Source organism: Haliotis cracherodii, unplaced genomic scaffold (genome assembly GCF_022045235.1).
Source record: "Haliotis cracherodii isolate W230 unplaced genomic scaffold, xgHalCrac1.p SCAF_19, whole genome shotgun sequence".
In the NCBI taxonomy this organism is placed as follows: Eukaryota; Metazoa; Mollusca; class Gastropoda; order Lepetellida; family Haliotidae; genus Haliotis; species Haliotis cracherodii.
In genome coordinates, this window is record NW_027266274.1 from 18,804,148 (window position 1) to 18,819,775 (window position 15,628).

The 15,628-nt window shown below is 40.6% G+C and overlaps 1 protein-coding gene across 2 annotated transcripts in view; it reads right to left on the reverse strand.

Annotated features, from left to right (window-relative positions):
• Window positions 1–289: 289 nt before the first annotated feature.
• Window positions 290–15,628, reverse strand: part of LOC139466833 (Na(+)/H(+) exchange regulatory cofactor NHE-RF1-like) — a 46,892-nt gene continuing 31,553 nt past the window's right edge. The window contains exons 5-8 of one of the 2 annotated variants that reach the window (XM_071248542.1): window positions 14,028–14,372; window positions 9,754–9,831; window positions 3,260–3,300; window positions 290–1,217 (exon numbers count right to left, since the gene is read on the reverse strand). In XM_071248542.1, the coding sequence (XP_071104643.1) occupies window positions 966–1,217; window positions 3,260–3,300; window positions 9,754–9,831; window positions 14,028–14,372 (716 nt within the window). In that variant the 3' untranslated portion in view covers window positions 290–965. Of the gene's footprint in view, window positions 1,218–3,259; window positions 3,301–9,592; window positions 9,832–14,027; window positions 14,373–15,628 lie in introns of those variants that run through there. The other variant, XM_071248540.1, reaches the window with a different exon arrangement.

Sequence of the window (15,628 nt, forward strand, 5' to 3'; positions counted from 1 at the left end):
ACTACTTAGAAGACGCTAAAGAAACTCATACAGTAGTTCATGGCATGAAAGAGCAACTATAGATATACGAGACATCCAGGTGTTCTTTAACTTGTTAGTGTGGTTTATGATCAAGTGGCCTGTCACTGAATATATTATGTCTGTATGCCAAGACCAATTTTCTTCCAGGACTTCTTTTGTTGTTCAAGTCAGTATAACAAGAAATGAAACTTGCCAGGGAGGTACCGGAATATGTGGTCAAAACCTTCATCAATATGCCCACAAGATGGTAAAAAAGCACAAGACAATGTTTTTGAAATGAATTTATTCTTAACAAAATATATGTGTATACAATTGTTCCTGGAATAATTATACAAGTGAGCAGTCAGAAAGACATGTCTGAGCCTCCCAGAGTGGACATGGGCGACAATCTACACCTGTAAAACTCTGTACATTATCACACTGTGGACTTGAGTTAGCAGAATTAGTCAAATCATTCTATTTCCTCTCAATGCAGCTTCTGATACACTACCCCTAGTCTTCAAAGTCTCTGTACACTAGCCAATGAACATGGAATGCATAAGTGTATAAAATCATCCTTGTCACTCAAGCTTCAACAAAAGTAAAACATGAGTTCTCTTATTTGCTTTGAGGATATCGACAAAGCTTTCTACATAATGTAATATGTAACCAATATATGTATAGATATATATATATTTATTATATATATGTGTAGGTGTAAAGTCAAATAAACTTGGTCCATTATGAATCTGGCTGGAAAGGTGACCCAAAAGTGAATAGGCATTTTCACAAACCATATCCACAAATTCGCAACAAATTCAAAAAGAAAATTCGAGCAAAATCTGTATCATGTCTCCATTATTAGAAAAGTCTCATGTTGCTAGCTGCTTGCAGCTCTTCACTGAAACAGGTGTTCCAACTGGTTATGCTAGTTCTGATTGGACAATTAGGGGATGAGAAGATGTTCATAGACGCTCAAACACTTTGTACTTCTCCCCGAAACCGACACCTTGTGTACGTGGGTCAACCCTTCTTCGGGACTTCAGCCTCTCTTTCATCTCCTTGGCACTGAGGCCGAAGATATCGCCAGTTCCGTTTGCTTGTTTTGGGGGCTCTGGTGTGGGCTCTGGTGTGGGCTCTGGCTGAGTGACAGGAGCAAGGGTTGGTTCTGCTTCCGGTTCCGGTTCCGGCGGGCTGTATGTCGACACTGCTTCAACCTGAACAGAGGGATGAATCATGAAGTACTGTTTGTTTATTTCTTATGCCTCACTAGGCAATATGCAAGTTATACAACAGTTGCCTGTAAATCAAACCGGTGACTATTATGAGCAACGGCCCACACTGTCAGGGTATAAGACCCAATCAAATAATACCCCCACTCAACACAGTATACTAACTCCTCGCTGACCAATCCTAGATGAAACCCAGTTAATCCCAATACAAGGCAGGGTAACAACAAGTGCCATTTTTAACATCTATTAGGATGTTGTGGCAGGGATCAAACCCTAGACCTTCCTCTCCCCAGGTAGACGCTCCGTCCACTAGACTATAGAGGGGAGCTCCCGAGGGAGTATGATGGTGACACGCAATCACTAAATTCACAAAACCTGACCACCCAATCTTGTTGCCTTGCCAGACAATCCAGTGATTGATATCCCGAGCAGCGATTCACTTAATTGGGATACAATGACATGCATCATCCAAGTCAGAAAAGCATAGTCGCTTTTACGGCAAGCATGGATTGCTGAAGACCTATGACCAGGAATGAGAGGGATGATATTTAACTGCCTAAATGAATATACGAAGTTCACTTCCTTCCACACTTATGATTTAATAACAGACCCATTCATTTACAAAACTGAATTGTTAACTCAAGAACCACACATACAAAGGTTTCATTTACCTAAACAAGATAAACATCTAATCTCTATTCTATCAAAATACATTGCCCCAAGAACCAATACAGAAAAAAAAGTTTTGTAGCTGATCAATCAAACTATCAAGGAAGACAATAGTTGGACAAGTGAACATATTGCAAAGTGGCGTAAACGGATGTCATCATCAATGACAACTCTGTTGACTGATGTACATCAATGCTTGTACTTCCTGCCCATGTAGGGTGGCAGGCCGACAGAATTGAGCCCTGGTCATGTGTAGCAATGACCGGCCTGTCCAACAATTGTGGAGACCAACCAGTAAGTGCAAATATCTACAGTCAGCAGAGCATACTCTGTCTGAGGGTGAGGGCAGTTAACATTGCCACAGATAGTGCACTGGAAGGGACTAATTATCAGTCCAAATTAACCCCAAATTATCAGTAAAAGAAGTAAGTTTATCAACCATGTTGATTAAATAAAAAAGACGATGAAAGAGAACAAGTAAAGAGACACTGTAATCAAACACATACCTAACAAGCATGAAATACTCACATCCCCCGCCAATATGACATGTCAAGTGTGTGCAATGCATTAGCTCCTAAGAACTATGTTCACTTGGCCTTTTTGTAAAGAAATATGGTACGTTTTTCAAGATCTGCTCCGGAAACTAGGACTACTTCCATTTTCAGTTTAAATCAACATCATTGCCATGGAAACTTGAAAAATAATTTTTTTTTAAAATCCATGGTAATGAGGCATTGCATTGTACATCAGTATTATTATAACAGACAAATGTCACGATCAAGGAACAGATTTCATTTCTTTTACTCTAGGATAAGCAGAAATTATAGAACTTTCATAACCAAACTAACAACATGGAACAGTCAAAATAAGAGTTGATTTAACACTTCATTGAGGATTACCGGTAGTTTTATCACAATGGGTTCAACTTGATGTGGGAGGAATTCCGAAAGTCCAACATTAGGTAGGCAGTGGCGATCCAGAAGGAGGGTTCTTACCGTGGTAAGTTGATTTGGTTGTTAAAGTAGAATTATTAATGAATGGCCCAAGTGGACCCCCACCCACCCCCATTTTTTAAAATCCTGGCTACGACCCTGGTAAGTGATTTCATCACAGGGCTGGGTGTTTCCTAGTGGTTGAATGATTGAGTGATGTATCAATACATCACAATTGTCTCTAGCCCATGGCAATACATCAAGGACAGGTTAAAATATCACATCAGTCAGAGGACCATAATCAGTGTGACAGATCTAACAATCCCACAAAGAGCAAATCCTGACACACCCAAGGGATGCAACTCAGCACAGAATTGGAGCCTCTTAGACCCTTGATATTCATGAGAGAAATGTTGGCATACTTACTGTTGATGTAGCCGACTGTCCGTTCACAGTGCTTGCAGCAGCTGTAAGATAAAATGCCATTGGTCAACACACAATAATCTAAACAAGATTTAATTCCCTGGAAGAAAATATTGAACCACAATAATAATACTGTCATATTCTAAAAGAAACGTGAAAACAAAGTTACAAATGCCATAACAATTAGCATACTAATTTCTGAAACATAAGTATGTTATCATTAATCCAAATACACAACATATAAACATGACTCCTGAAACAAAGTGGCAGTGAACAGCTAGAGCACAGAAATTCATCAGTTATTAAATGTTGTTATCACATGGGACTAAATCAGGCATAAGCACAGCATACAAACATGCCCAGTACACCAAGAAGCAAGTCCTTGACTCTTGATGGGGATTTTTCTATAATTCAGCAAATGGAACTTGATTGACTATATTTTTAAATTATTGGCCCCAACAGTCTTCCATATATCAATATTAATACCAAATGTTGATTAGTATATACACAAACATTATCTATTACCGTAAAGAAATATAATTTGTTTGTCATAATTTCAAACTACGTGCAGATGAGTAGTATGACTACCGACTCGGTAAGCTGAGTCTACAAGACTGATACGGTCATTGATCATGCTGTCCTTAAGCAAATTTGATTGCATACTGTGCTGGTTCAAGTTGGGGTGCATTCATTCACTCTGCCATAACTACAATCAACATAGGTGTGAACTGTTTCATATGACCGTGTTTCTTCACATTTCTTTCATGTATGTACATACTAACATGGATAAAATGCCTGTTACTGCTCATTATTTTGGCAATTATGACTAAATTAATAGATTTTCATCCCGGTCCACCTCAGTAACAAATTTTAGTGCTGGATATCGCATATTTAGGTCAAGTACAAGCTCTCATATCAGTCACTAATACACTGTTATTGTTTTACATGAATGAAATCACTGTAAATCTGTCAATCTGAACAAATTCCAGGAAAGAAGGTTCAACAGTTTGAAGATAATAGACCAAGCATGAAGATTTTGATTGTTAACAAATCAAGTATGTGACAACAATGCTGTCCAGACGGACAGGTACATGTATAGGTACTTAAATACTTACTCTCCCCTGTGATCGTCATTGTATGTTCAACCAGGCAGTAACCACAAAGTCAAGACAAGCTATCCTCCTGAAGTTGAAAACTTAACTGACCTGCAAACTCCCCTCCCCATTTTATATTAATCACAAAAAGCAACACTGCCTAGTCCGACCAATCCTAGACTTGGCAGGGACAAAAAGAAATTCCCATCCCGGACACGTTTACTGATGTTTAATCAGAGAGGGTGACGTTTGTCTGGATGCATCTCCGAGACCCTGAATTTGTGTGCTGGCAATGAAGCAAGTCATGGGGCTTTTCTTCCAGGTTTAAATAGTGCTGTGGACATGAGACTCCTGTGACCACACTGTGACAAGCTCTTGATTTCCTCAAGTAGCACAATTCAATAAGATTCCTAAAGTGCACCTTTGTCAATGTTGGAGGATCTACACGGAAACTGATGATGCAACACACGCCAACACATCGCGTACAGGAGACAGCTGTGAAGAGGGATGGGGTCGGAGACAGATACAAATGTGCGTCTTATCAGAGAACATGACGTACTATCACGGGCTGATTGTGCTGCAGCCATGACTCACTTTTTCACATCATTCCGATGTTTTGTTTTTACATTACAAAATCCTGATGGTGGAATTGTGATTGTTAGACGTTAAACAATTCCATATGGCACTCAGGTGTCAATATCATTACGTCACGGAAGGTAATAATGTCTTGGCAACTTGCAGAATGTCCTGACCTATTGCCACAAGTTAGTGATTCTAAACGCACGGACAAACTTCTCAAGAATGTATTTACTTTATAATTGTGGGAGTATTCACGAAGATCCCCTCAATATCCTTAGGTACAAATTTAGGCCCACCATCCGAATTCAGTACCACAAACATGTCATAATACCCTGTCACGTTTAAACTGATACGAGTTCAAACAAGTTTGTTTACACTTGTATTTTTTGTCTATATTGTTATGCTTATCAGTTGTTGCATAGAATCTACTATTGTAACTGTTTCAAAGAAACAACCATTCGCACCCCTGACAGGGTCAGCCAATGAGGATAGACTATCAACAGGAAGTAGACCAATCCAACGACACTATCTGCCACACTACTCATAAATGCTGTTAGGAAATCCAAGAGTTCCGTCTCCCAGCCAACCTACACGTTCTGTGTCTTGCTCTCCAAATAAATAGCAGTGGGATGACGAGGAAGCTTAGGGGTCTGGTTGATTGTGTGCCTGAAGTCTATATAAAGATGACAAAGGGGGAAATAACATGTCTGCTAGCCTGCCATGGTGTTCATGACTAGATAAAGTGCCAGGCACACCAGGAATGCAATGATACTTGTAAAAACGCCAGGTCCTGTCACAAGCACCTGATCAGCACTATTAATAGATTGCACAAACAATGTGAAGGTTGAGTATTCATGTCCTGGTGACCGTTGTTTATATTTCACGACAAATTAAATTATTTCTGGAAATCATTCCCACACTGGGACATACATACATCAAGCTGGAAACAGCACAGATCAATTCTCTTTGCCACAGGAAATCACTACTTTGAGTCTCTTTGAGCGCACAAACTACAACATTAACTGAGGGCAATCTAACCCGGGTCTTTGGCATGATGAGCAAACGCTTTAACCACTAGGCTACCCCACTGCCCCTCCTCCCATATCAAACACCCTATCCAGTGAGTCCCAAACTACCCCCTAAAAGGTTGTTTTGGTCCATGGAGACAACACATGGAGAACTATGAATGCAAGCTGATTAACAGCTTAATGTCACAATCTGAAGCAAGGCCACCTTTATCAATCCACAATGACAGGACAAGAAAAGATCAATAATCACATTCAGATGTATGAACTGATCTGTGAAGATCCGGGTTAGGATTGGTCTCCAGCAACCCATGCTTGCTGTAAGAGGTGACCAACGGGATCGGGTGGTCAGGCCCTTTGACTTTGATGATGCATGTCATCGTACAGCAAATGTACAGATCAATGATCATGATGTCAACCACTGGATTGTTTGGTCCAGACTCAACTATTTAGACTGCTGTCAAAAAGCTGAAATATTGCTGAGTGGGGCGTTATACAACAAACAAAAAATACAATCTCATTAGAACATCACCTAGCACCTGGATCCACTGATGCATAAAACGCAATTTCTGAAGATTAAGAGATTGAGAACAATAGCTGTTTCATCTCATCCACAAGCTTGAAACAACAAACATGCCCGAGGCATACAGTTAACACATACACTGTATTGAACACTGGACACACACCTTATTACCTTATAACAGGATTTATACACCAGAAGAATGGTTGGAATATATACTCAGAACTACAAAATATATGACACTATATGATCTTTTACATTGCAGTATTTGTAATATTACCTGCTATTCAAAGGTATGTGATATATTTCACATATCATTCTATGTATGTAACAAAATGGCAGCCTTAACATATTTAATGGGAACTGTCCAATCCATCATATATTTTTGGGGGGATGTCAATTAGCTATTAATGTTTGGATAGAATTCATGACCATCTGAAGATTATAGATGAAAAGAGTGTCCTACTTGTTCCATATTGCAAACACACCAAGCACTGAATGTGACCTAATTTATTCAATCTATTTGATATAATTAGTGTAGTGCAACACATACATGGACAATATGGTAATTGACTGCCTCGATAAACATAATGCAAATGCATTTCTGACTGGTATGTCATGTTCAGAAAAAAAGTGTCACATTATGTTAAACATGGTGTACAGTCTTATCACAGTAACTGGGATATGGTGCAATATAGAACGGCAGATAACAACGTATTCCCCACCCTGTATATCACTGGATGTTCATGACAAGTGCCAGGTCATGCTATAGCTTGTTTATACACCACAATCATGCTTGTCTCAAGTGACTTGGTCGTCCTAACAATGTACTACCTAGGCAACAAACAAGGACTTGCCTTCAGTTCAACATGCCACAGAAACAAACAAGACATTGCACAAATGTAATCTCCATACCCATTCATAAAACATGCTTTCTCCTGTGAATGGATTACAACATAGACAATCAAAGCAGATCATTCTAAACTCTCCATTCTTTCCACAAATATAATGTAAAGCATAAATATAACAAATGTTTTACATAGCATTATCTGGATGATATCAATTGATCAAATCCCATCTTATTCTGCACCAGTCCAAAGTATGTTCTTGTTCTCATCAGACAGCTGCCCGTCATCAGTGAGTATGGCACCAACAGAAAAGTTGATTAACCAGACAATGACAGTGAACAGGTGTTTCCAGAATATTTAATAAAGCACATGTGACTAATTAATTAATCATAGTGTTTCACAAACATTATTTCATTCAAAGGGTAAAATTCTGCAAATTAAATGATATTTCTTGACATTACTCCACATAACTTCACGGATAGTTGGCAACAATGTATGTCTAATTTGATCTACTAGCTAGCCGTATCTAATCATGATATAAGAGCCATGGGTGTTGGCTTAGCTAGATTGACAGGTATCATGAGACCGATCCCACCTTATCCATGCATCAGTCAACATGAAAAGTGCTCCCAGACACGGAGAAATACATGATCATCATAATAAAACAAAACATTTAGGACCCGCTCTTCGATCCCCTCAAGGAAGACAACTTTTTATACTTATACGTACACATTAACTGTCTCTAGCATGTTCAAAACCTTGAGCTTAAGAAAGTCTAGATTACTGCAGTTTCTGAAAATGAAAATTGTCTCTTGGCTCCATTTTACTATATCATATTAAGATAATTTAACTGGTTTGTTTTTTTGTTGTAAAATATGCTCATTTCAGAGACTAGATGTTTGTCTAACATTTTTTGAATAAACTAAATATCAATCATTGTTCTGATTCTCTGCACAGCCTTAATAGGCTCATGACAAACGCATGTATGTCCTCCAGGCCAGGACAAACATTTTACACAGTCGGTCTGGAGCATTCCTGGGTCCCAGCTGACAAATGGCAGCCACTGTGCTATGCCAAGGAATGGAGGAAATACCTGTGCCCCTAATCCTACACACCATACTAGTCTAATTGCAGAGATGAACTGCCTGATGCTGGGCCAAGGGGTGATCACATGTTCCTTCACCTGAACCCCGCCTCCCCTAAAGCCATGCCACAATACAATACTCTATGATGGAATATGTCAACGAATTTAATGTGTAATATTTCACACCACAACTTTTTGATCTAACATATCATTATCAACTTATTTCATTACCGGACGGGCAGCCAGGGTAGGACCTGAGCTAGTCTTGTAGCTAAAAAGCCCCTATTACCCGACCCTACCCGGGTACCCGGTGTAGGTTTGAAGAGGTAGGTACAAACTGTCCAATTGGGAAAAGTTTCACCGTAGCTCTGGTAAAATGTGTTTAGATACATGTATGAAACAATCTGGTGTATACACTGAAGTTGTCGTAAGTTTTATTTTGATTCAGACATATAAAAGTCAGAAGGAATGGGCGTAGTAGTCAGGAAGAACAGCAAACATTAGTGACTTGTAGTTTAAACAGAGGTTTAGATACTTTTTGTCATTAAACAATATATCACGTGACTAACCACGGGTCTGGGTAGTCCTGTGGGTACCCAGGTCCTATTCAGTACCCACCCAATTGGTTGCTTAGTAACATGTCTTCCCAACATAACAAAGGTGTCGTCATACATTTTCTACAAGTCAACGAGCAGACTACCAAGTACAATAAAACAGGTACAAATATAGCATGCACAATAAAAGGATGGTCTGAAGACTCAAAAGTACATGCAAGAAGTTGGGAAGAGATGAAAAGCTTCAGATCTGTTATGAATGAGTGAGTAAGATATGGAGGCAAGGTTCTACCTTTGTCAGATTATCACGAGAAGGTTTTAGTCTATAGAGTGAGTGAGTGAGTAAAATATGGTGGCAAGGTTCTACCTTTGTCCAGTATATCACGAGAGAAGATTTCAGTCTATATAGTGAGCGAGCAAAATATGGTGACACGGTTCTAACTTTGTCCAGTGTATCATAACGAGAGAAGACTTCAGTCTACAGAATGAGTGAGTGAGTGAGTATGATTCTAACTTGAAGCAACCTTCTGGTCAAATCACGGCAGTGGACATCAGAAGCGGGCTTCACACATTGTATCCATGTGAGGAATCAAACCAAAACCACATTCGTGAAAAGCAACCACTTTAATCACAAGGCTACCTCAGTGCCCCTAACTAAAGAAATAGACATTAGTTCTGCAACACTGCAAAGACGAAAGGGTTAAATCCATAGCCATTCAGTGCAGTTAATTGTTAGTCCTTGAGTCTTGCCAAACATTATTAATTAGTGACGAGCTTAGTACAAGTGTTTTACCATCTTCAGCTGTTTCCACGGCAACCTCAGTATTTTCTTCAACTTGTTCCTCAACTTTTTCCTCAACTTGTGATGATACTGGAAGATTTCGGCACAACTGATATCACATCCATTACACAAATCCTAAACACATCCTCTAAGTGTTTCTGAACAGTGGTGCCAGCACACAGATATAGGTACACAATATACACAAGCCAGGAGAGCATGCAGCATATTATTAAACTTAAAGAGCTAAAATAAATATTTAATAACATTTCAGGAAAACAACATCTCATGACCACTAATGTGTCTATGCAGAAAGTTTTACATAATAATCCATACTACAATACATGAAGCAGGATTTGTGCTGGGTGAAATGCATGCTGGGAACGCACTGTCCTCCCATAATCGTGGTTTCTGCTTTTGTGACAACGACTAGTAAATTTAATTTGGCAACATATATCAAAACTTGATCATTTGTCTAAAAAAACACATTAATTCAATATGTTATCATGCTTTTCTTATGAATCCATTCAGTAGATCATTAGCATGAATACACCTGCAAAAAATAATCCCAAACTTCATATGACAATGGCATTGTGTTAAGGAAACAATTGTATTGAAAGCAACAACCACTGTTAAAATGCGATGTTAGAGGAGTATACAATCATTATGTGAAGAAAACAATAAATATGATGAGCGTGAAAATGCAAGTGTGTGTCTGTTATATACAGCATATGACACAGGCAGACATGCTTGAAGTGAAGCTTACCAACAAACAAAAGAAGCAAAGGCTTGTCAATTCCAACAAATGAAAATTAAGCTGAGTAAACAAGCTTTCAGCTCCAAGCCTGTATTTGTGGCGAGTGAAAGTTGGTTTATGCCAGTCAACAAGCTTCCATCTACGCCTATCATGTCAGCCTGCAAATAAAGTGGGCGTGGCAAGCCTGTGACTAAAAGCATGAGCCATCATCAAGGCACCATGACAGGCAATCAGCCATGATCCACGTCATCGAGGGACCATGACAGGCAATCAGCCATGATCCACACCATCGAGGGACCATGACAGGCAATCAGCCGTGATCCATGTGATCGAAGGACCATCACAGGCAATCAGCCTGATCCACGTCATCGAGGGACCATGACAGGCAATCAGCCATGATCCACGCCATCGAGGGACCATGACAGGCAATCAGCCATGATCCACGCCATCGAGGAAACATGACAGGCAATTAGCCGTGATCCACGCCATCGTGGAAACATGACAGGCAATCAGCCATGATCCACGCCAGCGAAGGACCATCACAGGCAATCAGCCTTGATCCACGCCATCGAGGAAACATGACAGACAATCAGCTGTGATCCACGCCATCGAGGGACCATGACACACAATCAGCCGTGATCCACGCCATCGAGGAAACATGACAGACAATCAGCCATGATCCACCCTATTGAGGCGCCATGACACACAATCAGCCGTGATCCACGCCATCGAGGCACCATGACAGGCAATCAGCCATGATCCACAATGAGGCACCATGACATGCAATCAGCCATGATCCACGCCATCGAGGCACCATGACAGGCAATCAGCCGTGATCCACGCCATCGAGGGACCATGACAGGCAATCAGCCATGATCCATGCCATCGAGGCACCATGACAGGCAATCAGCCTGATCCACGCCATCGAGGGACCATGACAGGCAATCAGCCATGATCCACGCCATCGAGGGACCATGACAGGCAATATGCTGTGATCCACGCCATCGAGGCACCATGACAGGCAGTCAGCCATGATCCACGCCATCGAAGGACCATGACAGGCAATCAGCCGTGATCCACGCCATCGAGGCACCATGACAGGCAAACAGCCGTGATCCACGCCATCATGGAAACATGACAGGCAATTAGCCGTGATCCATGCCATCGAGGGACCATGACAGGCAATCAGCCGTGATCCACGTCATCAAGGCACCATGAGATGCAATCAGCCATGATCCACACCATCGAGGGACCATGACAGGCAATCAGCCGTGATCCACACCATCGAGGCACCATGACAGGCAATCAGCCATGATCCACAATAAGGCAGCATGAGACGCAATCAGGGGTGATCCACGCCATTGAGGGACCATGACAGGCAGGCAGCCATGATCCACACCATCGAGGCACCATGACAGGCAATCAGCCATGATCCACAATGAGGCACCATGAGACGCAACCAGGGGTGATCCACGCCATCGAGGCACCATGACAGGCAGTCAGCCATGATCCACGCCATCGAGGCACCATGACAGGCAATCAGCCATGATCCACAATGAGGCATCATGACAGGCAGTCAGCCATGATCCACGCCATCGAGGCACCATGACAGGCAATCAGCCGTGATCCACGCCATCGAGGGACCATGACAGGCAATCAGCCATGATCCACGCCATCGAGGCACCATGACAGGCAATCAGCCGTGATCCACAATGAGGCACCATGACATGCACTTGGACTTCTGGTCCCCATGCAAGTCAGCTTATAAGTACCAGACATCTCAGACCTTTTTTAACACTGATCCTAAACTTGGATTTCGCTGACTGTAAGCACAATGGTAAGTGTTCACACAATATGTGACTTTTGATAGTGAGTTTGGTTTAACATCACTTTGAACAGTACTCCGGTCATATCATGGTGTGTCAGCGTACTGTGGGAGGTCAACTAAGGTCAAAATTGTTGACTTTCTATAATAAGTCAATAGTTGACCAGCGACAGTAATATTTCATGAACAGATATTACAACTGACATCAAGTCAACTGACTTGGTATACTGGCTATAATATGCATAGCATGCAAAGCTTTACACTCATGGCAACAACCCTTGTACATCACATTATAGACATTGACCATACTCTTCTTTTCGCTCCACTCATTCTGCTGAAGCACCAAACATTTGACATTGCAGTCGAGTGAATGAATGAGTACAGTTCAACCCAGCATCCAGCACTATTCAATATGTGGGAACACTAAGAACAGGACTTACACATTGTCGAATTCGGGGAATGGGAAATGGGCACTAAGTCCAATGCATTTATATAAAAATAGCCTAATATACTTATAAATGAAAAAAATCTCTGACATGGTTGGAAAAATTTGGAGTCCTGTAGAATCAATGAAGGTCTGTGTACTTTGACACAAGCATGACATTTTAATACCTAATCAGCATAAATATACTGTTCCCACATAGATGCATTTAAAGATATCAAGCACCTGCTCTCTGGAATAAATGTACCAAACAAGCACCTGCTCTCAGTTATCAGTGTGCCTAACAAGCACCTGCTCTTACAGATCAGTATGCCAAACAAGCACCTGCTCTCAGTGATCAGTATGCCAAACAAGCACCTGCTCTCAGTGATCAGTGTGCCAAACAAGCACCTGCTCTCACAGATCAGTATGCCAAACAAGCACCTGCTCTCAGTGATCAGTGTGCCAAACAAGCACCTGCTCTTACAGATCATTATGCCAAACAAGCACCTGCTCTCAGTGATCAGTGTGCCAAACAAGCACCATTGCTACTGTGATCAGAATGGGCAGGATGGAGCTTGTCATTGCACTGCTCCAGATCAAGAAGCCCACAGCCTCACCAGGAACAAGCTTTGTGTTACACACACTGAACCATAAAATAAATACTTTGTACATGACTTGGTTCCATTCACAAGCCCGATTGGCCACTTCCAGAGGGTTTACCTAGCTGCACATTCAACACATCGTTTGAAGCCAAAGTATGACCAAGTGGACCATTACAAAAGACACTGTAGCGAATGAATTGATCACATCTCCCATTGTACAAGTATGAACACTGAATCGAAAGAATGTCTGGCAACAGTCAATAAAACTGTTGAGTTATCATTAGACCACAAACCATAATGTATCTCCATCTTATCAACGACCCTCCAATTCCCCACGAGCATGCAACATAAAACCATCAACCAATCAACCTTACCGGTATTAATAGGAACAAGGGGTTTTGTAAGGTACACATTTAGACTTCACAAGGAAGGGACATCGATTATCTGGAATCTACCAACATGGTTGACACATTATTAGTTAAACAGTAAACAGACAGAAAATGTAAGATTTCCACAAGATTCTCTCATCTGTACAATCATGCATATAAAACTGCACGAAGGACAACACAAGTTAGACAGGCTGTAGTCCACTAATGACCCTTACACCAGGTGTTCTTTGCTGAGCAGGTGAATGCTTCAAGCTGCAAAGCTCATAAATGTAGAAACCAAAGCAGACTTTACCATTTTCGGTTATTCCCGTAACATTGTTTTCTGTAATATCCTCGGTCACTTCAGCATGTACGTCGGTTGCTGCTTCAACTTCAACCTCGGCAGCCTGTGCAACCTCAACTTCATTCTCTAATTCACTGTCAATGACTTGCAATGACTCCATGACCTCAGCTGGAGTTTCAGTAATTTCCTCTGAAGTTTGTTCAATTTCTTCGGTTGCTGCTGCCGAGGTTTCAGTATCGGCAACGGCTTCAACGGTCTCAGCCACTTCAGCTGAGAATTGTTGTTCAACTTCCACCTGGTCATTTTCAGCGATATCAGCTGTGACCAACTCCTCTGGTGGGGAAGGAATATCCTCTAAGAAAATAATCATAGTCATGAAATTTCAAACGTTTTCTTCTCATCTTTTACCTTTACGAAAGATCAATACAATCAACAGCATTATCAATACGAAACGTTGTGTCAAATTAAACTGAATCTTTTCCTTCTTACAAAAAATACATTTAACATGTTTAATAGTCATCCATCTTTTGAGTAAACATGACTGAGTAAACATGAAACAACAGCTATGTAAATAATACATAAATGAATTTTTAATTATCTTTCAGTTTCAACAAATAATGTCCTCATGAGGAAATTTGAATTTGAAACATATCAGTACTATTTGAACATGTTTAGTTATCGAAGTTTCTCAGAGATAGCTACCACTTGTGAACCCTCCTTCTACATCTAAGTGTTATCCAACTAACAACTAGGTGCAGTGCTCATCTAGGACTCGACCTTAGGTCGACAAATGGTGGATATCTATTGCCCTATGACCCTTCTACCAATTCAATGTCATATCTAACATCAGACTGAAATCATAGCAAAACTATATTTTTTACCAAAATATTTTACCAAAAAACTCAATGTTTTATTTGGAACATTTAAACACTAATTTACCATTAACATTGAAGATAACAAATCTATTCATATCTACTATTTTACATTTTGAAAATCTTCGATGATTAATTATCAAAATATGACTTAATCTCCTCCAAAGATTACTTTCTTCTTGTTTCTTGTCAGATACAGAAGGAACATGAAATTGAGCTTTTTTCAGCATACCCTGTTCCACCGAGTACACGACACACAATATACATGGGTTTCACTCGTAAATATTGGGCCTCGCCCATTCACATTTTCTACAGGACAAAGAGCAGTTGGGGCATCCAAGGAATTGGGAGACACTAAGTTTTGTTATGAACAAGCGGAGTCCACCTGAAGCAGTTATTAATTGATGAGAATGAAGATGATGGAGAAGAGGATGAACCTTGAAGTGTACATTCATGAAACATGTAGCAAAGTATGACATAACATGTTATCGTCATGGTGCATAAATATTCATAGCAGTGCTGCATGCATTATCACTTATACCCCACATCAAGAAGGATATCTCAAATGTTGCTCTGCATATTTAATTCATACAAAAATTCTTCCTTAGCCCTAGTTTCATTTACCAACACATTCAGTATTTATAGTGAGTGAGTGAGTGAGTATGGTTTTACGCCGCTTTTAGCAATATTCCAGCAATATCTCATGGCGGGGGACACCAGAAATGGGCTTCACACGTT